The sequence below is a fragment of the Balaenoptera borealis genome (genome assembly GCF_965194805.1).
Source record: "Balaenoptera borealis genome assembly, chromosome: 1".
Lineage (NCBI taxonomy): Eukaryota > Metazoa > Chordata > Mammalia > Artiodactyla > Balaenopteridae > Balaenoptera > Balaenoptera borealis.
In genome coordinates, this window is record NC_138860.1 from 56,601,738 (window position 1) to 56,628,113 (window position 26,376).

A 26,376-nucleotide genomic window follows, 5' to 3' on the forward strand; every position below is an offset into this window, starting at 1 on the left:
AAATTGGGAAACCACCCTCTGAATAACTAAGCTGAGTAGTTCTTCTGCAGGCTGGGGTGGAATGGGAGCAGGGCTCTATGCAGAAGATACAGACATTCTGAAACTGTGTAAATTTTAACCATGTGCATTCATTATTTTTTAAATCAGAACATTATATTACATTCCTCACTAGGAAGCAGCTTAAAATGATGTAGCTGCTTACCAAAATATCACCAAGTCTTTCAGAAATTATTTCCACTTAATTTTTAATTAAAATGAAAACGTGAGTATTAGCCATTATTTTGTGAGATTAACTATCCTTACATCTTCATCTACCTGAAACTCAACTATGTAGAAATTTTCTTGGGAGTTTCTACCTACAATATTCTATTTGATAAACATCTTTCATTGTTCAATGAAACATTTTTCATCTCTAACAAAACAAGTTTGAGCATTAGTGATCCCCCAAAAAATCTAGAAGTTGACATTTAACTCTACTAGAATTTTAAAAATTTTAACCAAATTTTAAAGTAAAGGTACACAGTGATCCAGTGATCCACCTGCAAAAATGTGTCCCATATAAATACCCACCAATATATGAAAATACAATAACAAGAACACACATTAGATTTGCTTTCAGGGGAGGGGGGACTCTAAACATCTAACAATAAGGAAAAAGTTCAATAAATTATGTGTTATTATGCTGCCACAGAATTGTCACAGAAAGATATCCAAAATATACTAAGTCTATTGTAAGCTCATTTCTTTTTTTTAAATGTGTGAATTAGTAAAAAATGTATAAGGAGAAGGAGATTTCACTTTTTACCTGTACTCTTCTTTTAAATATGTTACAATGATTATTATATACTACCCAGGATTTTAATATAAAGGTGGAAATTTTCAAGAAATAATTATTTGAACGTATGATTTTACATTTCTTTAAATAAAATAAAAAAATAATTTCAATTATAAGTAAAACCTAAGAGAAATAAAATTTTAAATTACCCTTCAAAGTACTTTAGCTCTATCGTTCTCAAAGCAAGCTGCATACAATTTTCTGCATCTCAACTGGGATCCTTACTTACTGAACAGTACCTACCCAGTAGGCTCTGAGTTAGAGCTGAAAGGTTGTAAGGCATCTCCAGGTCTCCTTACATTTCCCAGATCCTGTTATCAGAAACAGGTGGATGGCAGAGAGCACTGATAGATCCCTCCTATCCCTACAGTCACGTTTCAGGGGAGCCCACAAAGCCTAAGAGGTCAAGAATCAATGCCCTATACAGAAAACGTCAATACGGGCAGGTTAGGGTTGCCAGCACAACTCCACCCCAACCTTGAGTGACCTGTGGGATCACCTTCCACACCACTTAAGCTGAGCATCTTCTTAAATAAGGTGGACATTCTTAGCATACAAGTGCTAAAATCAAAAACTAAATACCTTGACCACCACAAACTGAAGAAGTAGTTAAAGAGCAGTCGGTCTTAGTCTGGGAATCTGACCGATAAAGAAGTCCTGAGGAGAGTACAAGAGATTAACACTGCAGAGCTTCGTGAAACTTCTCTACTAAAAGAGACTCTAGATGAGAACAGCTGCCAGGAGACTTCAGATTTTAAAATAGTTTTCATATGGAACATCTCAGGCCTATCTGCTCAGCCTCAACCTACTATTAACTGTTAACAGTACTTAACATCTGTAAAGAGAAGAGGAAGTAGGGGGAGGGGGTGTTACATGCAGGGGAACTTTCATTTTTAACTAGATATACTTGTGTATTTATTGAATATTTTACCAAGAGAATATGCTCATGTGGTACCAATGTGATTTTTAAAATTCAATAAAGACTGAAAATATAAATATCCCTAAATATCATACACAAATTAGTGTGACTAAGTTTAGCAGAAGCCTTCTAGAGGGAATTCAGTAAAAAGCAGCGATTGATGATGACTATATGAAATGATGGAATAATAAATACCATGTACTAACATTTATTAAGTACTTACTACAGGTCAGGCCCTAATCCAAGCCCTTTATATGTATCAATTCATTTAACCACCACACATTATTAACCCTTCTTTTACCAAGAAGGAACCTGAGGCACAAAGAGCTTATTTAACTTTCACAAAGTCACAGTTATTAAAATGATGGAGACAGGATTCTAACAGTCAATCTGATTCTAAGGGACTTAGAAAAAGGTATCAAAATAATAGCATGATTAGGGAAATGAACAACCCAATTTTTAAAATGGGCAAAAGACCTAAACACATACCTCATCAAAGAAGATATACAGATAGCAAATAAGCATATGAAAAGATGCTCCACATCATAAATCACCAGGGAAATGCAAATTAAAACAACAATGGGGGGCTTCCCTGGTGGCGCAGTGGTTAAGAATCCGCCTGCCAATGCAGGGGACACAGGTTCGAGCCCTGGTCTGGGAAGATCCCACATGCCGCGGAGCAACTAAGCCCGTGAGCCACAACTACTGAGCCTGCGCGTCTGGAGCCCGTGCTCCGCAACGGGAGAGGCCACGACAGTGAGAGGCCCGCGCACCGCAATGAAGAGTGGCCCCCGCTCGCTGCAACTGGAGAAAGCCCTCGCACAGAAACGAAGACCCAACACAGCCAAAAATAAATATAAAATAAATAAATTAATTAAAAGAAACGTTAAAAAAAAAAAAAAAAAGAATCCGCCTGCCAATGCAGGGGACACGGGTAAAAAAACAACAACAACAACAACAATGGGATACCACTACACACCTAGTAGAATGACTAAAATCCAGAATATTGACAACACCAACTGCTGACAAAAACGTGGAGGAACAGGAATTCTCAGTCACTTCTGGCGGGAATGCAAAATGATACGGCCACTTTGGAAGACAATTTGGTGGTTTCTCACAAAACTAAACATGCTCTTAACCATATGATCTGGTGATCACACTCCTTGTTATTTACTCAAAGGAGATGAAAAATTATGTCCACACAAAACCTGCACATGTATGTTTACAACAGCTTTATTCATAATTACAGAAATGTGGAAGCAACCAAGATGTCCTTCAGTAGGTGAATGGATAAATAATAAATATATGTATACATATAGCTGATTCACTTCTTTGTACAGCAGAAACTATCACAACATTGTAAAGCAATTATACACTAATTATAATAAATAAATAAATAAATAAATAATCCAGACAGTGGACTATTATTCAGTGCTAAAAAGAAATGAGCTATCAAGAAATGAAAACACATGGAAGTACTTCAAATTCATAATACTAAATGAAAGAAGCCAATCTGAAAAGGCTACATACTATATGTCTCCAACTACGTCAACATTCTAGAAAATGCAAAATTATGGAGGCAGAAGAAAGATCAGTGGTTGCCAGGGGTCCGGGGGAGGGAAGGATGAAAAGGCAGAGCATGTAGGATTCTTAGGGCAGTTAAACTATTTTGTATGATACGACAGTGGTGGATACATGTTGTTATACATCCATACTCATAAAAGGTACAAAACTAAGAGTGGATTCCAATGTACACTATGGACTTTGGTGATTACTATGTATCAATGTAAGTTCAGCAATTGTAACAAATGTACCACTTTGATGTCTGATGTTGATAGTGGGGGAGGCTGTCCATGAAGGGTGGGGCAGGGGGTATATGGAAACTGTACTTTCTGTTCAATTTTGCTATGAACCTAAAACTTCTCTGGAAAATTGTCTATTCAAAAATTTAAAAGAAATAAAAATAATAGCATCATGGGGTTAAAAGCAAGAAGATAAAAGAGGGTTGCTTGTGTAACTTGAAAGCCATGTTGCCACTTTCCTCCCAAGCTTTGCTTATATTTCAAATAGATAATCATGGCCCTTTCTGGCCAATCAACTTTAGGAGTTTGAAATTCCTGAGAATGCCAGGTTGGGAGTGGGGGGTGTTTGCTGCTCCAGGATCAACAGATTCACTTTCACCAACTGAGCACTACTAATCTAAAAAACAGCTTTCCACACATCTTTGGTATTCTTACTGCCCCGACCAAATTTTAATTCCCATGACAGATAGTTTTCTCCTTCACCTGCCATTGTAGCAGGCTTCTACGCAATCCTTTATAAGAATTTCCATTCAAAAAGATTCTATTCTCTTCCTTTTAACACCTTTCCCTTTGACATTTCACAGCCTGTAAGACTGAGGAAAGGACCAAATCAAAAGAAAAAAGAAAAAAGGGAAAAAAAAAGAGAGAGAACAAAGGTTATATACCACCTATCACTTAAGCCCAGTTCCAACAAGTCGCTACAACGATACTTCTACTTACATCCCAAGGGTCTGAACTTAGTTAGTTATACAGCCACTCCAGCTTTCAAGAAGGGCTGGGAGATGTAGTCTTTATTAGACGAACACGAGCCCAGCCTAAAATGCTATTACTTCAGAAGAAAGGACAGGCAGCTGTGGAGAGGCAACCTGCAGGCTCTGCCACACTCGTCCTTATATCCTCACTGCAATGGCTGACACATACATAGCTGGCACTCAATAAACATTTTTGCAATAAATATTTCAAATCAATTCAACTTAAAAAAATCAAACGTTTATTGAGAGTCTCCTGTATCAAATTCAAATTCCTCTGTTTTAAGATTCCTTCATAAGCTAGTACCATCCTCCTTATATAATCTTATTTCTTAATATTTAAGAGGCGATTTAGTATGTTCCATAAAAGCACAGGCCTTGGAACCCAGCTGCCTGAGTTTAAATCCCAATTCGGCAACTTACTGATGGTGTGATCTCAGGTGAGTAACATAATTTCTCTGTGCCTCAAGTTTCTCATGTGTAAAATGATGATGATGATAATAATAATAACACCAACTTTCTAGGGTTATTTGCAGATTAAATGAATGAACACATGTAGTATACTTAGATCAGTAACTGACACACAGAAAGCACTCAATAAATGGCAAGCAACTATTACTTCCCATCATTACCAGCCAACTAATTGTACCATGGTCTTTAAATTATCCTCTAGACTTTATCAGATCCCAGTATGTGGCAATCATTTTTACTTTTGTTCTACCTCTTGAACTCAAGGCAACTGTTTCAATCTTTGGATCTTGAGACATTTAATTTTCCATAACTTTGTTTATACTATTTTGCCCCAACAATAAAGCTTTCTATTTCCTCCTGTTTATCTAGTGCCTACAAGCCTCATCTCAAATCTCACCTCCTCCACAAAATCTTCACTGTTTATCTTATTAATTCTGGTTAAATAGTATGCATAGGAGACCTTCAAATACCTACATTCTCAGCTCCCCTCTCCTCGCCCCAAGATGAGTGGTGGTTAAAGGTAAAGGAAAACGGCCAGATTCTCCTCATATACTTCAACGCAAACAACATACTACAATAGGGTGAATGCAGTAGCAGATATGAGAATCTGTCTTCTACTAAGGCAGACAATAAAGGGATTTGCGAAATGTAAAACCATGCTGTCTTCTCACTAAATTGTTTGTTTTAGAAATAGTTACTTTTTGTTTTAAAATATGTCATTTATGTTAACATGCAATGGATTTATTACCATTACTGTTAATGAATAAATAAGCATTCTAAATTATCAATTTTATTTTCTAATAGAGCAAATATCCCCATATACATATTCAACATCTTACCTTTGGTCATACTACTCCCTTTACTTAAAGCCCCTTTCCTCTCTCATCTGGCTATAACTAGACACTACCAAGCCTTCAAAACTCAGCTCAAATTGTACCCCTTTCATCATCCCCTACCCCTCCTACTGCAAATGATTTCTTCCTACTTGAGTTGCCAGTGTACTTTATCTGAACCTCTCTCAAGATTAACATCTCTATGTGATTTATCTTCCTCGAGGGCAGATTATTATTCATCTTGCATCTCCAGCTCCGCTCACAGTGGGCATAAAATGAATGCTTTTGCAATGAATACTTCTAAAACTTAACAACCGATGACAAATTATATCTCAAAGAACAAGAAACAAGAATATAAATATAAATATAAAGTGACTTTTAAAAACTAAGAATGGGTAGACAAATATAACTACAGATTTAAAGAGGACCTAAGATGACACTGGGTCCAACTTCTGATCTAAATTATCCCTTCAGTATTTCTCCCAGTAAGAGTTCTTAGTTATTAAGAAGAAAAATAAATTATAGCTACCTAAGCCAAATGGAATTTATTAAAAAGATATCTCCAGAAAAGCAAGGAACTGGACATATAAAAGGCCACACAGCCAAGACTATGCCCAAAAGCATGCCTCAGCCTTTCCTGTGATGCCACCACTGCTGCTGGCACAGATGTCAGAGCTTGTACCGCCCACACTACTAACAGTCTAGACACTGGGTGGATGCCACACTTAGAACCACTGCCCCTGCTGCTTCTTAAACTAAATGAGATTGTGGCTACTGCTACCAACTCTCACTGGAATGGATTTTTTCCAGTGTCATCTTTATAATACTAGCTTCCAGTCCAAAATTGGAGATAGGTATTTGATTGATGGAACCCAGGTATGTATCCATGCTCTAGACGAAAAGGGGGCTGGGAATAAAGCATCAAACATTTTCAGCTTTTCTAGTGAAAAGAAGGCTCTGCCTCATAAATTGGGGAAATCTGCCAAATACAGGAAAGGGGTTCAAGTGCTGAAAAGCCAAAAATGAGAAATGTTCACTATTCATAACAACCCTTATTGATGGCATTCAGGCAAGCACATTACCCTAAATAGCAATTATCAAAACTATATGATACTTAAAGCACTGTGCCACAGATAACTTGTTGGTGATAAGGGAAAAAATAAACTTTATAATAGAACAATTAGATTTTGTCACCACTTTACCCAGTGATCAGTATCAGCATCACTAAGGGTAGGACAATGAAATATGTGCCTCTAGATACAATGCATTATGATACACACAGCACAAACTATAAATACTGGTGCCCAAAATGTTTTAAACCTTTACATCTAGCTTTCAGTTTACAGGAAATAGAAAACAATGAATTAAATCAGACAAGTTCAAAACGTGAAACATTTTACAGGACAACTGGCTAGGTATCTGAACAGTCATGAGAAGAAAAAGGAAAAAGTGGGGAGATGCATGTAGATTAAAATGTACATAAGAAATCTACAACTAAATGCAATTGCACACTCCTTAAGTAAATCTTGCTTTGAACAAACCGGCAGTTTAAAAGACATTGTTGTGGGCTGAATTGTGCCTCGCCCCAAAAAAATTCATATGTTGAAGCCCTAACCCCCAGTACCTCAGATTTGGAGTTAGGGCTTTTAAAAAGGTAAATTAAAATGAGGCCATTAGGGTGAGCCTTAATCCAATCTCACTGGTGCCCTTATAAGAAGGAAATTTGGACACACAGAAATGCCAAGGATGTGCACACACAGAGGAAAGACCATGTGAGGACACAAAAAGAAGACAGCCATCTGCAAGCCAGAGAGAGATCCTCAAGAGAAATAAAACCTTCCAACACCTTGATCTTGGACTTAACAGTCCCCAGAACTGTGAGAAAATTAATTTCTGTCGTTTAAGCCACCCAGTGTGTGGTATTTTGTTATAGCAGTCCTAGTAAACTAACACAAACATTTTGGGTACAAAGGGCAAAATTTTAATATGGGCTGGGTTTCTGATGATATTAAGAAATTGTTAATTTAGTTAGGTGTGAGAATGTGAGAATGTGATTATGGTTATGTAAGAAAATGTTCTTACTTTTGAGAGATACATTCAAGTATTTAGGGATAAAAATAAAACAATTTCTGTAATTTGCAGTGCTACACCAAAAAAAGAGATGAAGCAAAAATGAGAAACATAAGAATTGTTCAATTTAGATTGTTATGTGGATACTAAGTAAACAGCTTTCTCTTCTTATAAATTTGAAATTTTCCACAATGAAAAGTGAAAAGGAAACATACCCATATGATACTGATTTAAAGAGGAAAAACTGATCATACAATAGAAGAGAGATTCCTGAAATAAATGACAGGAATGACACAACTAAAAGACTCCAATGATGAACAAAAATAATAGAGAAAACTGTAACTATTCATTTCACAAATATCTGTTGAGTGTATCCTATGTGCCAGTACTGTGCATACAGAGGTGAACAAAGGAGACACGGTCCTGCTCTTAAGGGGCTTATGATCTAATAGAGGAAAGACATGTAACAAAACAAAGTAAACACAATAAGCACAAATAAGAAAAATATACAAATATGTAAGATTTTTGAAACAATCTTTTTTTTTTTTTAAATAAGTTCCTCTTCCATCTCTAAAAGGCAGTTCCTCAGGGTTCTATTCTGGGTCTCTTCTACTCTACCCACTTAATCTCAATTAGCATATTTCAAACCCAGACATCTTTCTCATGTTTTATAACCATTCTTCAAGTTGCCTACAGACATCTACAGTGTTTACCTCACAGACATCAAACCTTGAACTCATATTTTCTTCCCCCAAAACTCTGCTCCTCCTTTAATCCCTCTTGGTAAAGCTGCCCAAGAATTATGACTCCTTCTCTTTCACCCTTAAATCAAACATATCACAAAGTCCTAATGATTTCATCTCATGAAAACTTCTTAAATCTGTCCACTCCTCTCCTAGTTCACTTACCTGGATTACTGCAGTAGTTTTCTAAATTGTCTTCCTGAGTCCAGCCTTACTTCTCTCCAAATTCACTCTACACAGGCCAAAATAATCTCTCTAGAACAAAATCTGATGCTGTACTATTCTTAGAATAAAGCCCAGACTTCTTAAATGATCTGTAGGATCCAGCATCACCAGGCCCTTGCTTATCTTTAGAGCCTCATTTGTAAGGCTCTCCCCCTTCCTTCATACACACTGCTGTCCAATCCATACTGAACTTCCTTTTTTCACTCTTCAAATTTGCTATGTTCTTCCCTGCATCTGGGCCTTCATATCTACTCTCAATCTCCAGTACTCCCACATCTATTTCCCTGGCTAACTCCTACTCCTTCTCATCTTAGAATCTCTCTTCCGGGTAAGGTGCCCCTCCTCTGAGCTACCACTGCAGCTCATACGGCCTATCATTGTACTTACCACAGAGCACAGTAGCTGCCTACATCCTCATTAAACTATAAATTCCACGAGGGCAGGGTCTCTATCTGTTCACTTAGTGCCTGCTATATCAAAGGCCTTGATTGAATACATTAACTCTGTCAACGATGATTACTAAATTGATCTTCATCTTCATATTATTTATCTTCAGTTGGGCCAGAAAATTTCATGATATTTTTTCAATACAAAAAGTCCTGACATGTTACCCTGTGGGAAGATTATCTATTTTAAGATTTAGAAAACTGTTAGAACTTTTAACAAGTGTCATTTTATTTTCACTTCAAATATGAAACTTGCAAACAAAAAGTTCCAGTTTTCAAAGCAGAGTAGTTACAACACTATTTCCCCTTTCCCCCTTATTCTAATTTCCTTGACCTCTCAAACATTATATTAATAAGTTTGCTATAGGGAAAGCACCTTCCCAGATATATGTATAAAGATATTTCACTGCAGAAATGGCTTTTTTTTTTTTTTGACCGTGCCAAGCAGCTTACAGGATTCCTCGCAGTGAAAGGGTGGAGTCCTAACCACTGGACCACCAGGGAATTCCAGAAATGCCATTATTTTTTTTTAAATCTCCATTTTTTAATTTTTATTTATTTATTTATGGCTGAATTGGGTCTTCGCTTCTGCGTGAGGGCTTTCTCTAGTTGCGGCAAGTGGGGGCCACTCTTCATCGCGGTGCACGGGCCTCTCACTATCGCGGCCTCTCTTGTTGCGGAGCACAGGCTCCAGATGCACAGGCTCAGCAGCTGTGGCCCACGGGCCCAGCCGCTCCGCGGCACGTGGGATCCTCCCAGACCAGGGCTCGAACCCGTGCCCCCTGCATTGGCAGGCGGACTCTCAACCACTGTGCCACCAGGGAAGCCCAAATGCCATTATTTTTAAGACTAAAAAATTGTTAGCTTAACAAATCATCCTTCTATCTAAGGTAAACAGGCAGCATCCAATATTATGTTTTTGTTAAATAACAAGATTTTTTAATTACTCTTGCCAAACATTGAAGCATATTTCCTTCAAGCATCACTCAAAAACAAGTCTAGAAAAAAAAATTAGACCATAAGAGTAATTTTCCTAGCTAAATAATCCTAGTTGTTTTATTTTAAAAAGTCAACTGAATTTAAAACAATATTTAGAATTATTTGGGAGACAGAGTGTCCCAGCATTTCTCAACAACATTCAACTATAACCAAAATGTGTTATACTTGGGGTTGTCAGATAAAACATAAGACACTCAGTTTAACCTTGAATTTCAGAAAAACAATTAATTTTTAGTCTAAGTACATCCCAAATATTGCATGTATTTTTATTTGCTAAATCTGGCAACCCTAGTTATACTAACAAAATTATCACACCTAGCAAAATCTGACTTTACTTATACCTTTTTCATTATAAAAGTTATACAAATTTAGAAAACAAACAAAAATGTCCATAATCCTACTAAGCTAACACAATTGGCATTTTAGTACATTCCTGATCTTTTACTTACGTATTTTAAATGGTTACATTCACCCTTCCTTAAAATGATACAGTCTTTGTAATTATTTTCATGCTACATAATGGTTCTTGGAATAGATGTATCATAACTTAGTCTCCTATTGTTGAAAATTTAAGTTGCTTCCAATATGCTGCTACTATAAATAACATTGCTCTGAATATCCTCCTGCATATACCTGTTTCTTATCTTTTCCTTTCTTTTTCCTGTAGTTATTTCTTTAGGATATTCTCAAAAGTGAAATTACTGAATCAAAGGTTTATGAAAAGATTATGAATAGTCTAACAATTCTAGATACATCCTGCCAAATTACAATCCACTAGCAATATTTGAATATGCCTGCTTTACTAAAATCTAACATTACATATTACTATTTTCAAAAAATCTGAAATAAGTATAAAATAGTATTCCATTTTGCTTTAATAAGCATTTCTTTGATTACTGAGAAGATCTAACATTCTTCTGACAATTGCTTATAGGTTGTATTTCCTCTGCTATCAACTGTCTGCTCATTTCCTTTACCCATTTCAAAAAATGTTTTTGTTCATTATAATAATAAAGCTTTCCCAAGTGAAGACTAAAACAGCCAACTGTCTAAAATTCTAGTCACATGGACCAAGTGAAAAACTAGTTTATACCTACAATTCCCAGTGCCTTCCAGAAATTACTACAAAAATACTTTTAATGTAAACTTTCATTTTATTTATATGTATATTATCTCAAGGTTCATTTCATGGAAATCATAACTCTCATAATTAAAATTAATTAAAAAGTTGAGATGACTGAAATTTCCTGATATTTAGAATAAATACCAGAAAGGTCAGTTCAACCTAGTACTTGGATATGCCACAGAACTAAACTTGATCATCAAAACAGAAATCATGTTGCAGATCTAATCTCTTTAATAATCTAGATACACCAAAAAACTCTGATTCTGCAAACAGAGTTACCTCTCCAATGCTGTCAGTAATCTTACAAACATAAATATGCACTACTGGTTTCAAGAGAAGACAGAGTAAGAAAGTAAGTAGCTCAGCAAAACTTCATCAACACCATTAGAGCAGAACTCAAAGCTCACATCAAGCTGATAGCAAGCCTTTAAATGGCAGAGATTTTAGAAGTAACCTAATTCAATCTCTTTCCTCTCCCATCCCCCACCCATTTTGCAGGGGAAGAAACCAAGGCATAATGAAGTGAAATAAACTTTCAAGACAGTCATAAAGCTACTTCAGGGAAAGAATATCTGCTTCATCCTGTAATAACAAAATTTTATTGAGTGCATTATTTGAAGCTCTAGAGATAAGAGAAGTGAAAAAAACCGGTTAAGTCCTTGCTCTCAAGGAGCTTACATGCTACTGGGGAAAGGAAGACAGGAAGGAGGGAGTGAAGGAAGGAACAAAGGAGGGAGGGAGGGAGGAAGGAAGAGAGAAAGGGGGAAAGGAAGGAAGGAAGGAAGTTTCTGATAGGGATAAGTGTTCTGAATTAAAATACATAGGGCGACATGGCAGAGCAAACCTAGAGCATCAAGGACCACTTCAGACGGGGTGGCGTGGGAAAGACTCAGAGAAAATGTTTTTAAAAGCTGAGATCTGAATGACAACAAGAAGTCACCAACAGGAAAATCAAAGGAGAGAGCATTCTGATTAGAGATCCTCTTATATCCAAATGTTAGTCAAGGTACAGCAGGGGGTGAAAGGGAGGGTGGCAATGCTTCATTTGAACAAAATGTGTACCATTTAAGTATAAAAGATACTACAGATTCAATAATAAATATGGCACTAACATGATTTTTTTCAAATGATGCACAAACTAAGATAAAATACTATGAAAGGAAAATATCTAAATCATGATGATTTAACTTAATCTACTTTGAAAAGATACATAGAATAATTAACCAACTTTTCAATGATCGCATTTGAAGGTGACAAAGTAAAGACACGTTAAGATTTACAGATAGTTTTTTAAATTCTTAGAAGATATCAGTGAAGGAATCAGGACAAGATAATGCTAATAAAGATTTTCAAATAAGATGGAAAATTAACATTAGTCAGAAACTTCAGTTTCCAACTTTTCTAATCCACTTTTGACACCTGCATATACAACAGCCTAAGACTTTTTTCCAGGAAAAATTTAATTTAATTTAAATTTAATATTTATATTAAATGACACTAGAAATATTGGGCTAAGAGAATAAGATGTTTCAGTCAATAATTCTGCTTTTTTAAAAGATCAGTTATTTTTAATACATGTATATTTCACTTTCCCCACTGCAATCACTGAAATACATGGTTTATGCCTTATACTTCTTTACATTCCTCCACAGCACCTAACAGTAGAGATATAATGAAAGGGCAGATCCCAATAGGAGTAGCAGCAGTATAGATCTCAACAGCTTGTGGCACTAAAAGGGAAAAGAAAGGGGGAAAAGTACTTCATTCCTAGAAATGTCTTAACACATTATCACAAAGGAACAATTCTACAGCTCATAAACCTTGAATAAGTTGTACCCAGCTCACTGAAAAATCATTCTGTAATCAAGTAAGTAGTTTAGTACTGTCAGCATTTTAATAACTAAAAAATAAATAAAACTTTTAAATTTTAATTAAATTAAACACCACCCAACCAGTTTATGAGGTTTTAAGCCAGACTATAGATGTTATGCCACATCTGATCCAATCTGGTTCCACCGGTCCTCCTTCACATAAAGCTACAGGCCCTCCGCATCTGTGTCTCCCATCTGAGGTCACGAGTGCTGGTGCAAAATCTCTGCCATCATTCCCCAGGTCATCCAGTTCTCCCTCACCCCATTTCTTGGTTTGCTGCTGTCAAATAAAGTTACTAATACAGAAGGAATACTGAGGATTCTGGCTTGGTAAAAGTCCTAAGAATACCTACCATCTATGGAGCATCTTCTATAACCAGGCACCTATTTCTTGACTTTCACAGAGTCTTGAGGTATTATTACTTTCATTATACAGATATATAAACCCAGAAGTAAGGTTACTTACCCAAGGTCACACAGTTAATTAGTCTATCAGGTTCAGGGTTCTTTCCTTCCCAAGAAACAGATCAATGACCATCCCATCATAAAAAGGCCAAGATGATGGCAATAAGAGGCAGAGCCACCAACACAAGTGAACAAGGTCAGAAAGCAGCAAATCCAGAAAAAGGAACTCCACAATCTTTTCCACCTACTTTAAACCCACTGCCTCACAACAATTATAAGCTTGAGAAGGCCTGGAGAAAGTTTTTTCATGCTGATAATCTAATTTGGAGACTACATGATTTGCTGACATCTAGCGCAAAGACTGCATTTTTATATACTCATTATTATTCATTTTAAGAAATTTTCATTTAATAAGGTTAATGATACATAGATAGATCCAATTCAGCTCTAACATAGTTTACGAAACCATTTTAAAAGTATTATTGAAAGTCCTACTAAGTGCCAGACACAACAAGAAAGAAAGGAAGGAGGAGGAAACATTTATGAGAACTAAATAATGTGCCAGGAACTGTGTTATGTCTCCTCTACATTCATTAACTTATTCAAGATAAATAACCCTCTGCGGTAAGATTATCCCCACTTTACAGATATCATCCCCAATGCCACACAAAGCCAAGATTCAAACCAAGGAGAGACCAATTCCAGAGCCCTAAACAAAGTAGTTTCTGTTTTTTTGCATTTCTCAAAAAGCCTATAGTCTAAAGCAGAAACAGACAAGCTACAATGCAATGTTTATTAGTATCACAACAGGGGGGAAAATAGGATGCTCCAAAAGCACAGATGAGAGATTACTAACAGAGTCTATAGTCTCAGTGAAGGTTTTCAAGATGATGACATCTAGGCTGAGAGAGACCACAACTATAAGCCATCCAGAACAGAAAGACAATCTGGTCCACACTCTCTAAATATACCTGATACCCAAATGGTCAAGAACCCTAACTTTGATATTTTATATAAGCAAGTAATTTCTAGCCAATGTTATATAGCAAAGACTGTGCTGAACTATGTCTAGTATCCCATAAAATACGCAGGTCTATGTATCATATACAAGAAGAAAATTAAATCTAAGGTTATTCAACGCCCTTTGGAAATCAATCATTCAGGATAAACAATTTGATAACTGAACTAAGAGTTTACCCTCTGGTTTTCATACTATTTCATATTAAAAAATCTTTTTAAGAAAAAACTTTAATGCCCCTGTAAATTTATACAGACCATATATTTAACCTTTTCTTGTAAGAGAGAACATGACAAACTTTCATTATTATTCTATACTATTAGAAACACAATTGATACCCAAAGCTAAGTAGGTGCGCAAGGCTGTTTTCCTTTAATATCTACAGTTTTTAGTTTTTCCTATTTCTTTGCTGCTATCATGTCAGCAATCTCGCTGTTATTATCAGTATGTATATTTATGACAACATTTCAATTCTAAATTATTCCTTTTAATCTATTACCTTAGAAACCACAAGCATCATGTATAAAATAAAAATAAGTTCTCAGTGAGAGCTTTATTTATAAGTAACTACTTATAAAAATGATATCTACTTTGGGGTTTTTGCATGTTTCAGAGAGATGAGGAGCTGCCACTCGGTCTACATGAGAGTTATAACTTCAAATTTTCATACCTCTATCTACGATGTCTCTCTTGCCTTCTTTAAACTCAACTTAGATATTCCAAGCAACCCTACCTGAAACCCCAGACAGGTTACATAACCTTCTGAAGCTTTCTGTAAGACATATCCTAAGCTGCCCCATCCTTGCTACACACCACTGCATTTGCATGTTTCTCCAGTATGACTGTCAGCTCCTTAACAGTCTCTTATCTCTCCTTCTCTAGCACTGAACCCATTCTCTGCCTTATAAATGCTTGCTGAATAAAACAGTGTCAGAGAATGAAACCAACGGTATAAAGAGCCATAAAACCATAACACTCCATACAATAAAAACGAACTTTCATACTCATAATGATATTAACTTTCTTCTGAAAATACACACTTAGGAAATATAAACTTGAGGGAAAATCACAAGAAAAGTATTAAGCACAAGCATGTGACAACATACTATTAAGCTGTTTTACCCACTGCACCCTCAAAAAAAAATCTGTTTATCTTGGGGGGAAGAAAGCAAAATACGTAACTATATTTTTCCCAGGCAACCATATACTTTTTTTCCACCCTAAGTTCAAAAAAAAACTGACATTTAAGGAATGGTGATTGTTAATTATCCAAGCTAAAATAAAAGTTTTTTGGGTGTATCTAGCTATTTTGAGGTGTTAAAATAAAAATCACCCATTACAAACAGCCATAAATCTTGATGTTGGAAGGCTCTCAGAGGTCATCTAATGTCATTTATATACTCCTCCTCATTGCAGAAAGAGTTCAGGTTGGTAGAGAGCATCCAATCCACTTTTCATTCAATACACCCTACATTTCTGCTTCCCTTCGTCTTTCCCTCACCAATCCTCTGGACCCACACAAAACATGTCTTCTGCCTTGCAGATAGCAGCCTTTCAAGATCCATTTTATTTTGCTCTACTTATTTTATTTTATGGTTTGACTTATTTTAGTGATTAAAAGTAATATACATGCTTATCTATTTCAATGACTTCTTTGGCTTCTCAAAAATCATCCAGTAAAATGAAAACACCAGGCACGTTTATAGGTGTTCCTTTGTAAACCTTACCTTTTTGGTCCTCATAACCACCCTATGAAATAGGCAAGGAAAGTATCATCAACCCCATTTAATGAATCATCAATACAGAGTAGTAGTTGAGAGTCACTATGAGGCAAATTTAGAAGCAAGAGACCTGCCTCTTATGAGCTGTGTGATCATAAGTTACTTTCTCTAAGCCTGTTCCCTCATCTGCAAACTGGGAATGACATTATAATAGTTCCTACCTTAGATAGTTATTGCAAAAATTAACTAGATAATGCATATTATCTAATATAATAACTAACCCATTAAACACTCAATAATGTTAGTTTATTATTATTATTATGCAAAGAGAAAAAAACTGTGGCAAATCACTTACGCTCTCAGAATCTCATAGCAGCACTAGATCAAGAACTAAGGTCTTACGTTCTATCCACCTTGTCTTCCACAAAACCAAAAAATGTTTTTAGTTATATTTGCAGCTTAAAGTTGATTTTTTTTTTCCATTCCCTTTGGCCAACCAAAGTTTCTAAAATCTACTATTATCATGCTCCTCTTCCAAATGAAATTCTCACAAGTACAAAAATTGCTAGAGTTCTCTATCTAGAAAAGTAAATTCTCAGTGGAGCATAATAAAGTTCTACTACATCTAGCATGCAAACATAATGAAATTTACAAACAAAATGAGAAGTATCATATTAATTGCTAAACGAACTGGTTTCTCTAACCTACTATCGTTAGATTATCTTTTAAAACTTTTACCTGATATTTTCAAATGGTAGAAATTGCTATTTTATTGTTTGTGAAACCAAGTGCAACAGGAGAAATCTGTTTCATCTATCAAAACTATTGACAAAATTGACAAGAAATATAAAACACATGTCAGAATTTTTAAAACTTACAACACCCCATTGTTCATAGCAGCACTATTTACAATAGCCAAGACATGGAAGCAAACTAAGTGTCCACTGACAGATGAATGGATAAAGAAAATGTGGTATATATACACAATGGAATATTACTCAGCCATAAAAAAGAATGAAATAATGCCATTTGCACCAACATGGATGGACCTAAAGATTATCATACTAAGTGAAGTAAACCAGACAGAGAAAGACAAATATCATATGATATCACTAATATGTGGAATCTAAAAAGTGATAAAAATGAACTTATTTACAAAACAGAAATAGACTCACAGACATGGAAAACAAACTTATGGTTACCAAGGGGAAAAGGGAGGGGGGGAGGAGGGATAAATTGGGAGTTTGGGATTAACATATACACACTACTATATATAAAATAGATAAACAACAAGGACCTACTATATAGCACAGGGAACTATATTCAATATCATGTAATAATCTATAATGAAAAGAATCTGAAAAAGAATATATATATATATATATATATATATATGCATATACATATACATATGTATAACTGAATCACTTTGCTGTATACCTGAAACTAGCACTTTTTAAATCAACTATACTTCAATTTGAAAATTAAATAAAATAGGGGACTTCCCTGGTGGTCCAATGGTTAAGAATCCACCTTCCAATGCAGGGGTCGCGGGTTCAATCCCTGGTTGGGGAACTAAGATCCCACGTGCCGCAGGACAACTAAGCCCGTGTGCCACAACTACTGAGCCCGCGCACCACAACGAAAGATCCCACATGCCACAACGAAGATCCCACGTGCCGCAACTAAGACCCGACGCAGCCAAATAAAATAAAATAAATACATAATCAGAGGCCTAGACTCATTAGTGAAAAATTAAGCTGCCCAACTCATGCATAAAAATTTTATAGGTTCACTACTACTGGCAAACAGGTGGTCCTAGGATTTAAATAATAACATCTAATCTCATTTTTCACATTAATGTTAACCAGGAAGCTTGGGTTAGTGTTGGAATCAATTCTAGAATATTGAGAGGAAAAAATGGATGGAGGAAAGAAGACATTAACTGAATTACAATTTAGTACCAACTTGATAGGCAGTAATACATCTTTGCATAGGAAGACTAGGACAAAATCAAATCAAAATATTGTTCCAAATTTGACCACTAACAGCAGGGCAAAATATGAGACAAAGATTTTAAATGAAAGAATACAGTCCATGAGAGAAGATCTTTGTGGAAATAAAATAATAAATGAATACAGTCTGATGGCTATTAGCTGCTGAGACAACAAAATTACTATAAAACAACCTAAGAAACCATACTGTCTGCCAGTATATGTATAGGCTCCTGTCAATGGTTGACTTTTCACTAAACTAAAATATAATTCATTCAAAGTGTCATACCAAGATAAATTTACTAAAGAGAAACTATTCAAGGAAATACCTAATATCCACTCTAACAACCATTTGCATTTATACCATGCTCCTAGCAAGGGGACTCAAAAATGACAAAGTACATCTTGAAGCACAGAATAAATACTCTACATTGTTTATCAAAAACTAGTGTTACATGTCTCTTAAACCTCCAAAACTGAAAACCACAAGTTTGTATTTTTACTAAAAATAGTGTTTGTTATTTGCATCCCCTCTGGTGAAGTTTGATTTTTAAACTCCTGTAATTTTGCCTACTGCTGATAATGAGGGAAGAATATGGGTGTACATAATACACAGGGTAAGGGAGAGGTTGAGAAATCCTTCACTGGTACATGAATGAATTCTACACTTGCCTTTTAAAATGTGCTACTTTTCTGGAAATGTGGCATTCAAAAAATCCCTTTGGGTTTGCATTACTTTCATATTTGTGACTTGAAAGATAGTCTTCAAAGAGCCAGACCACTTATTTTTAGTCATTTACCAGGTAGACTGTGTTTTCGTCATAAATTCCAACAGCTAGTGGGTGGGGTGTGTGTTATACGTACATATAAACACACACATCCATGTGCATGTGTATATCTTTAGAAAAATGTTTGCATAGTTTAAATTAAGGACATCAACATCACACTTTGTATCACAAAAAAATGATGGTAGAAAATTTGGAAGAATTTTAATAAACTCAATTTGTAAAACCTAACACATCTTCAAAAAAAAAAAAAACCCACCTCTGTGCTGACATGATTAGCTACACCATTCAAATGGTGCGAGGTATCTGAAGCACGCTGCATCTAAACTCTTATCATGCTATTTGGGGTGTGCTATTTTGCGGAGAGGTTCATATGAAACTGCTAAAACCTAAAGTAACAGGACAATATACTTTACATATCAGAAGCTTAAATAAATGAGGAAAACAGTATGGCAAAGACATAATTCACATTTATTTTGGAACCAAAGCTCATCCCAAAAATTCCTTGTCAACCATCCAGAAGTAGCCCAGCTTTTTACCAACCAAGCAGTTTTTTACTATAGCAACTTCATTACCAAGATTACCAAAATTTTCCACACACTTTTAACAGTCTGTATGTGTTGTTACCTGGGCAACATTCAAAAAGGGCTTTTAGCTTTATAGAACTGGTAGGTCAAAGAGAAGCAAATCTTCTTCAAATTGAGTGTGCATCATTTTAATTAGAAGCAGTGAGTATGAAATCATCAACAGACAGAAAACCTTGAGAACTACCACCAGAGCTTCAATTTGATTAACAGACACAACTTACTGTCATTTGCCTTCATTTCTAGCCACCTAATTCCCCTGTGGAACACAGCAAGCTCCATCCAAGACTTCAAAACATCTCCAGTCATACAGGCTGTCAAAGACATAAATGCTGAAATCAAAGGAACTTCTTTGAGTAAAAAATCTATCCTTCACAACTGGCTATAGTATGAAATACCCTGCTTTGCTGCCCTAAATTGTGAAAAGCAGTCAGCTCAGCTGTGGATCTGTATAAACTGCCTTTCTGCCTAAACCAAACCTGCCTCCAAAAATTAAGATCCAGTCATTTAGAAAGCACATTTTTAAAGACGCTTTGAAAAGACTTTCAAAACTGCTTCCTGTACTGCTACAGCCAATTTGATGCTGTCTATTTGGCCAAACAAAAAATAATGGCATCTCCTTACAAAGAAAACATTTTCCCTTTCTTTCCAACAGTTTTAGGATTGAAAAACTCAAGGTTGTTTCTCTTACACTAATAATTTTTCCCTCAGCTTCTACTCTAAGAATACTTAAGTGTTCTCTGGGTCATAGTCTAATCAGGAGCACAGCATACAAAGCTTATTTAACATTAAGAAGTACTAGATGACTCCAGAGACAAAAATGAAAGACGAGCTGAAAAGCAGAAAGGAAAACTGGCCTTCAAGGCTCTTCACCATCTGGTACTGACTCTTTCTTGCCTAGCTCTTTCCCTCCATACCTTTGATCGCCCTGGCCTCTGGCCCAGAAAGGCCTTTCTCTATATACTATTTGTCCTATTTCCACATGTCCAAATCCTACCCATTCTTCAAAGCATGGTTTAAATGTCACCTCTTCCCATATCCTTACAACTAAAAGTAATCTCTCCCTCCTCTCTCTAACTTGTACTGCCTTATCTTTATCTCTTTAGCACACATTACTTTCTGCCTTACATTATCTTTGTTTCCATATTTAATCCCCCACATAAGCATAATGCCTCAGGGTCAAGGTTCATGCCTTATTCATCTCTATTCAAACTGCTTAACACAATGCCTTACATATATTAAACACTCTAATTGAGCTACATGAATGGCTTGGGTTAGGAAAAGAGATAAGTCCACTAGAAACAACTCCAGATTAGGAGTCCCCAGACCTGGCTTTGCTAATGACTAGCTATGTGACCTTGAACTTCAATCTTTTAGTGTGTTCATCCACAAAGTGAAGAGGGTGAACTAAACCAGTTTTTAACTATAAACTGTTATCCATTATCTGGCTGTAAAATCAATTTGGGTGTCAAAACCCAGCATTTTTTAATAAAATGAAATAGAAAATACCAAAGTGTGTTGTAGGCAGTGCTGCGGTATGCTGTAAATGTTTAACTGGCTATCCAGAGGAGAGAGAAAAGCTCCGAACTGTAACATTTGCAGGTGTCCCTGGTGTAAATACTCCCACCAGGGCCAATTTCAAGCTACACATGGAGTTCGGTGGGAAGAGAGGCACGATTGCTCTTACAAGCCAACTGATGAGCCAGCCCCAGCAAGGTCCTGAAAAGATAAGTATTATTTCACCTAACTTTTCTTTCAACTGTGTGTGTGTGTGTGTGTGTGTGTGTGTGTGTGTGTGTGTGTGTGTTGAATCAGGGTATAAGATGTATTTCTTACTGTGAGCCACAGTCAAAACAGTTCATAAATGTTCAGCTAAGCAATCTCCTAGTCTCTCTTCCATGTATGCTACACAATGCAATAAATCTCACTCTTAGTTACATATGTAATCTCTTCACCACCAAAATTGATACGTCTCTTCAAAAATGAGAGTAACAGAGGTGCCTATTGATACCGCCAGAAGGCAAATTACAGGGAGTGGAAATTTGGCTTAGGAAGTATTAGCAAAAGGGCAAGGTTCTCAGCCTTTGTTCAGTTACAACCGAGGGCTACAACACCCTACTAGTAGCAACGGCTCATTTAGCAAAGGGTTAGGAGAAAGAGGAGGAGAGGAAAAGGAAATATAGTATGAAAAAAGGTCCATGTAATTGTGATATGTGTCCATTCCCCTACTCCACTAAGAACCTGGGTACAGAGAAAACCAGTGCGTAAAAAAAGTAAATTTCCATACCTGGTGTTTCCCTGTCAAATTCTCCAGCACAAGCCTGCACTGAGAATCCCCTACTACTAAAATTAAGTTTTTGCCATGGACTAGAGACATGTAGTACTTGTTGAACTTAGAAGAGGCAAGGGGGAAAATAGTACAGCAAACAGTTGTTAGACTTGATATTCTGGGAAAACTAGGCTTTTATTGAAAAAAATACTTTATTTTCTTCTTATTTAAGCTTACTAAACTGGGTGAGAAGGGAAGTTTCTTGAATATATTTTTGGCTGTACTATGTCTATCACAACAACACAGTCTGTAGCCAGATTTTTCATGAGTGTTTATAAAGAACTGTGTTTTCTATTTTTAAGGTTATTTAGAAAACAAGAAGGCTCAGAATTTCAAGTGGGCTAATAATCTTAGCCCAAATCTAACTCCAAATCAACTGAATATATGCCTATAAGTTTCCCAGGAAAATCCCAAAAATTACACCAAAAAACACCAAAAGATGACAAAAAGAAGTCAGCAAGAACACAAACTTGCAATACTCAAGTATGGCATCCTATCTGTTGAATGAGTGCAATATGGAAAGTAAATGAAGTATGAAAAAGAGAATGTTGAGATACAAGTTCTGCTTAATTCCATTAACTATTTCTTATTAGGGTCCACTGATAGTCAGGTACTTACACCTAATTTCAAATATTGACCATAAAGTAAAAATTATTAACCACTCTGAAAAGCCAAGAGTCAGGTCAAGCAATGTCTTTCCCCATGCTCACAATATTAAACCTCTCCTTAAAAACTGAGTATGTTTTGGGACTTCCCTGGTGGTCCAGTGGGTAAGACTCTGCACTCCCAATGCAGGGGGCTCAGGTTCCATCCCTGGCCAGGGAACTAGATCCCACACGCATGCATGCCGCAACTAAGAGTTCACATGCCACAACTAAGGAGCCCGTAAGCCGCAACTAAGGAGCCCGCAAGCCGCAACTAAGACCTGGCACAACCAAATAAATAAATAAATAAATATTTTAAATTTAAAAAAAAGAACTGAGTATGTTTTACCGTAACTCAGGCTCAAGGCTCGATTTTCTTTGCCTCCACTATCTGTGGTGCCAAATGCTCATAAGACTATCTGTATAAGAAATTCCAGAGCTGTCCTTGCAGTACCAGAGGCTGGAATAGCCTTGGGCTGCTGGTCATGCTCAGACCCACCAGCTGACCTATTTATATAAAGCAAGAGCTATACACATGTAGCAACTCATTAAAACTTGTGAGACATAGCAAAAAACCTCTGTGCCTGGCAATCCCATGGCCTACAGTATCTATGTCATTCTCCAAACACCCTCTGTGCATCCATAATCATCCCTACACCACTTCAAGGCAATAGTAGGCTAGAATGCAGACCCAGTTCTACACCCTCAATACAAGAAAGTTTTGCTACTTAGCTACTACTCTCTTCAAAGCTAATCTCTAGAAACCCGGCTATCTCCAACTCATAATATTTTTACTTGGCACAAGAGAATTCCTTCTTTTGACTACTCCAAAAGAATGGATAAAAGGACTATCAGCTTTAATGCTGTATCATCTGAGTTCAAATAAATATACAGTAATTGAACGAGTTCAACTTTGGGTTAAGGCAAAGAAAATCTTAATTATAAGTTTTTAGAAGTCACAAATTTAGAATTGGTGAGCTGATAAACATAAAAACTTCTGTTTCACATACTCAATAAAATTCTGTTATTCAAATTAAAAAACACCATAAAAACTACTAAAGTGAAAAGAAAATGGTCTGAATCATGAAACAATTCGCAAAAGAATAAAAATTCTCAGAACATCACAATTGTAATGTATAAAAATTCCCATCAAATAACTCAGGCCAAAAAAAAAGTCATACACTGACAGTTATACCTTTTTATGTTGGTTGGTATATTCACTACATGTCTCAGTGTACTGGGACCTACTACCTTGTTTCCAGCTTTCTAGAATACAATGTAGGCTATATAGTACATTCACCTATAAAGACTACATCCACTTCTCTCCAGATGACTTGTTAATACATAATACCAGGGCACATTTTGACCTGATTTAATAGACACATCAGTCTAACTCAGTCTCAACTAACTCCCCAACCAAGCAAGCATTTAATACAATTTGAAGATAATGCATACATTAAATTCATCTGGTCTTTCTCCTTTGTAATTTCGTTGTCAGTTTCAAATGGAACTCTGTTGAGATAACGAATCACAGGCCAGTTTTCCAGTAGGAGCAACTTGTGGACCAATATTTTCCATGCACAAAATCCACTTCCAATTTGACCACAAGCAAACTTCATGTTTGTATCTTCTGACATCATACTACTGGATATTCTACAGAAGTGCAGCAGAAGCCACATATAAACACTATTATGAGAAAAGTCAAAAGGTTTTCACGATATCGTGTTGTCAGAATCGTTAAGAAGCAACTACTTACCTCCCACCATGTACAAGATAATTTAAATGTATTTTTAAAAATCCCTAAACCTTCCTGTACCAAAAATGCAGACCCTGAAATCAGTTTCCAGTCAGCGCTGAAATCTGTCCGGCAAGCAAAAGTTCTCCTTACCGTTAGCATAATGAGGTTGACAATTCTTATCACCTACATGAAACCCTCAGTTCTGCAAGTGACCAGGTGAATTTTGGTACATTTTCTAAGATGATCCTGAGAAGTATAAGGAGAATACAGAAGCACCTGGACACACTGCCCTGGATCAGAAACAAACCCTGTCGGTCCAGTCCCCTAGCACCCGGACACCTCCCGCTGGCCAGTGGCCCCTTTCCACATGCTGACGCACTGCCCAGTCCTGCACCGTTGGCGACCAGTGCAAACTACCAGCCCAGTCTCAAAAACTTTGACTCAGTTATCAGGACACTGAGCACCCACAACCTGGACGGGGGTTGTTTGGCATGGCCAGGCGGTCAAGTTTGAAGCGGGGCATTTCTTGCAAGTAGAGATCTGCCCAGGACGCAGCCTATCCCATCCAGCAAAACCACAAGCATCAACAGCAGGAGAGGAGCAAAGACCCGGGCGGAGACAGGGGGAGCGCGAGGGCAAGACGCGGTCACGAACAGATGCCTGAATGTGGGTAAGAAAATAACCTAACCACACGCCCCCCGGACGTGGGGCTGCTGGGACTGCGAACCCGGCAGCAGCCACGGCGCAGCAGCGGGCGGCAGCGGCGGAGGCGGCGGCGATGTCAGGAGGGCACAGCTGGAAACGAGCTTCCAAGTCACCAACCCCGCCCCCAGGTGAGGGGCGCCGACCCCGACAGCCGACCCGCCCGGGCCGCGAAGAGCCGCCGCCCGGGAGAACCGCGATGTCCGGGAAGCCACCGACAGTCCCGAACCCTCCCTGAGCCTTCCTCCCGAGGTCCTCTCGCATCCCGTGCCGGGCCTGGCCCCCACCGCTACCCTCCCCGGCTTGCCCCGGCGCCAGCACCCCCAGCCCGGCTCCCAGTCTCTTGTCTGCCCGCCGGCCCCTCGGAGGCCGCCCTCGCCTCACCTCCTCACGTCTCCGCGGGCAGGGCCGGAACAACTCTGCCAGGCGCCCGGGTCCCACCCGCCGCCCCGCGCTCTGCGACCGGGCCCGTCCCGTTCACTCTGCCGCCGCCAGAGCCCTGGGAGGGCGGAGGGAGCAGGGCGGAGGGAGCGGAGAGGGGAGGGGAGGAGGGCCGCCCGGCAGGAAGAAGCGAGGGAGGGGGCGGGCCGGGGAGGAGGAGGAGTAGGAGGCGGTGGCGAATCGGGAGCGCGCGCGTCCGGGCCCCTCGGCGCGGCGTGCGCGCTCCTGAGGGCGGAGGCGCCTTCTCTGCCCTGGGCGGAGGGCGCGCACGCGCGTACACGTCCCCACCTGGCCGTGGTTGGGTTAGGGCCCGCGAGTGGAGACCCGGCCGACCTGGCTTGTTACGAGTAGGGACCCGCGAAGGGGCTAGAGGCGCTCGTGGCGCTTCAGAACCTCCCGGAGGGTAACCGCGCCGTGAGCCAGCCCGCGCGGGCTAGCTGAGGCCGGCCCCGAGCCCCGAGCGAGTTGGCCTGAAGCCCTACCCGGCGGTTACCGAGCTCTTAGATAATTCTGAGTTTGGGGCGATTGTGTTCTTGCTCATAAACCTGGCTTACATATATTTTCATTCTTAATAATGCCCGGTAACCCTCAGGGAAGTCACCTTTTAAAGAATACTAACTTTTCTCGCCAGTTACTCTTTTCTGTGCCTCTTTCAAGGTGTCTTGTGTACTTATGAAGTGCTCCCTTGCCGGTTCGTTGTGTGAGACTCAGGGGAGATTGAAGAGGAAAATAACCTGCGTGGAGTGAACAGGAAGCACTATTATGTATTTATGAAGAAAACGTACCCTCATTTGCACCTTTTTATCCTTTGGGGTCATAAATTTGGGGGCACAAACTAGTAGAGATAAAATAAGCTAGCTAACTCTTTTTCATCTACTAATATTGTACTGATCCGTCAACTGTGGATATCCTCCTTCCCAGATGCT

At 38.0% G+C, this 26,376-nt stretch overlaps 2 protein-coding genes across 10 annotated transcripts in view; both read right to left on the reverse strand.

Annotated features, from left to right (window-relative positions):
* The window catches only part of RABGAP1L (RAB GTPase activating protein 1 like), a 789,965-nt gene that overhangs the window by 648,946 nt on the left and 114,643 nt on the right, over nucleotides 1-26,376 (reverse strand). The window contains exons 1-2 of one of the 9 annotated variants that reach the window (XM_082379552.1): nucleotides 25,394-25,554; nucleotides 19,821-19,910 (exon numbers count right to left, since the gene is read on the reverse strand). The exons of 6 other annotated variants lie outside the window; for them this stretch is intronic. In XM_082379552.1, coding sequence (XP_082235678.1) covers nucleotides 19,821-19,826 — 6 coding nt within the window. In that variant the 5' untranslated portion in view covers nucleotides 19,827-19,910; nucleotides 25,394-25,554. Of the gene's footprint in view, nucleotides 1-19,820; nucleotides 19,911-25,393; nucleotides 25,555-26,376 lie in introns of those variants that run through there. 2 more of the 9 variants (XM_082379557.1, XM_082379556.1) reach the window with 2 other exon arrangements.
* DARS2 (aspartyl-tRNA synthetase 2, mitochondrial) overlaps nucleotides 1-26,376 on the reverse strand; it is a 354,382-nt gene that overhangs the window by 29,828 nt on the left and 298,178 nt on the right. The gene's annotated exons all lie outside the window — the stretch shown is intronic.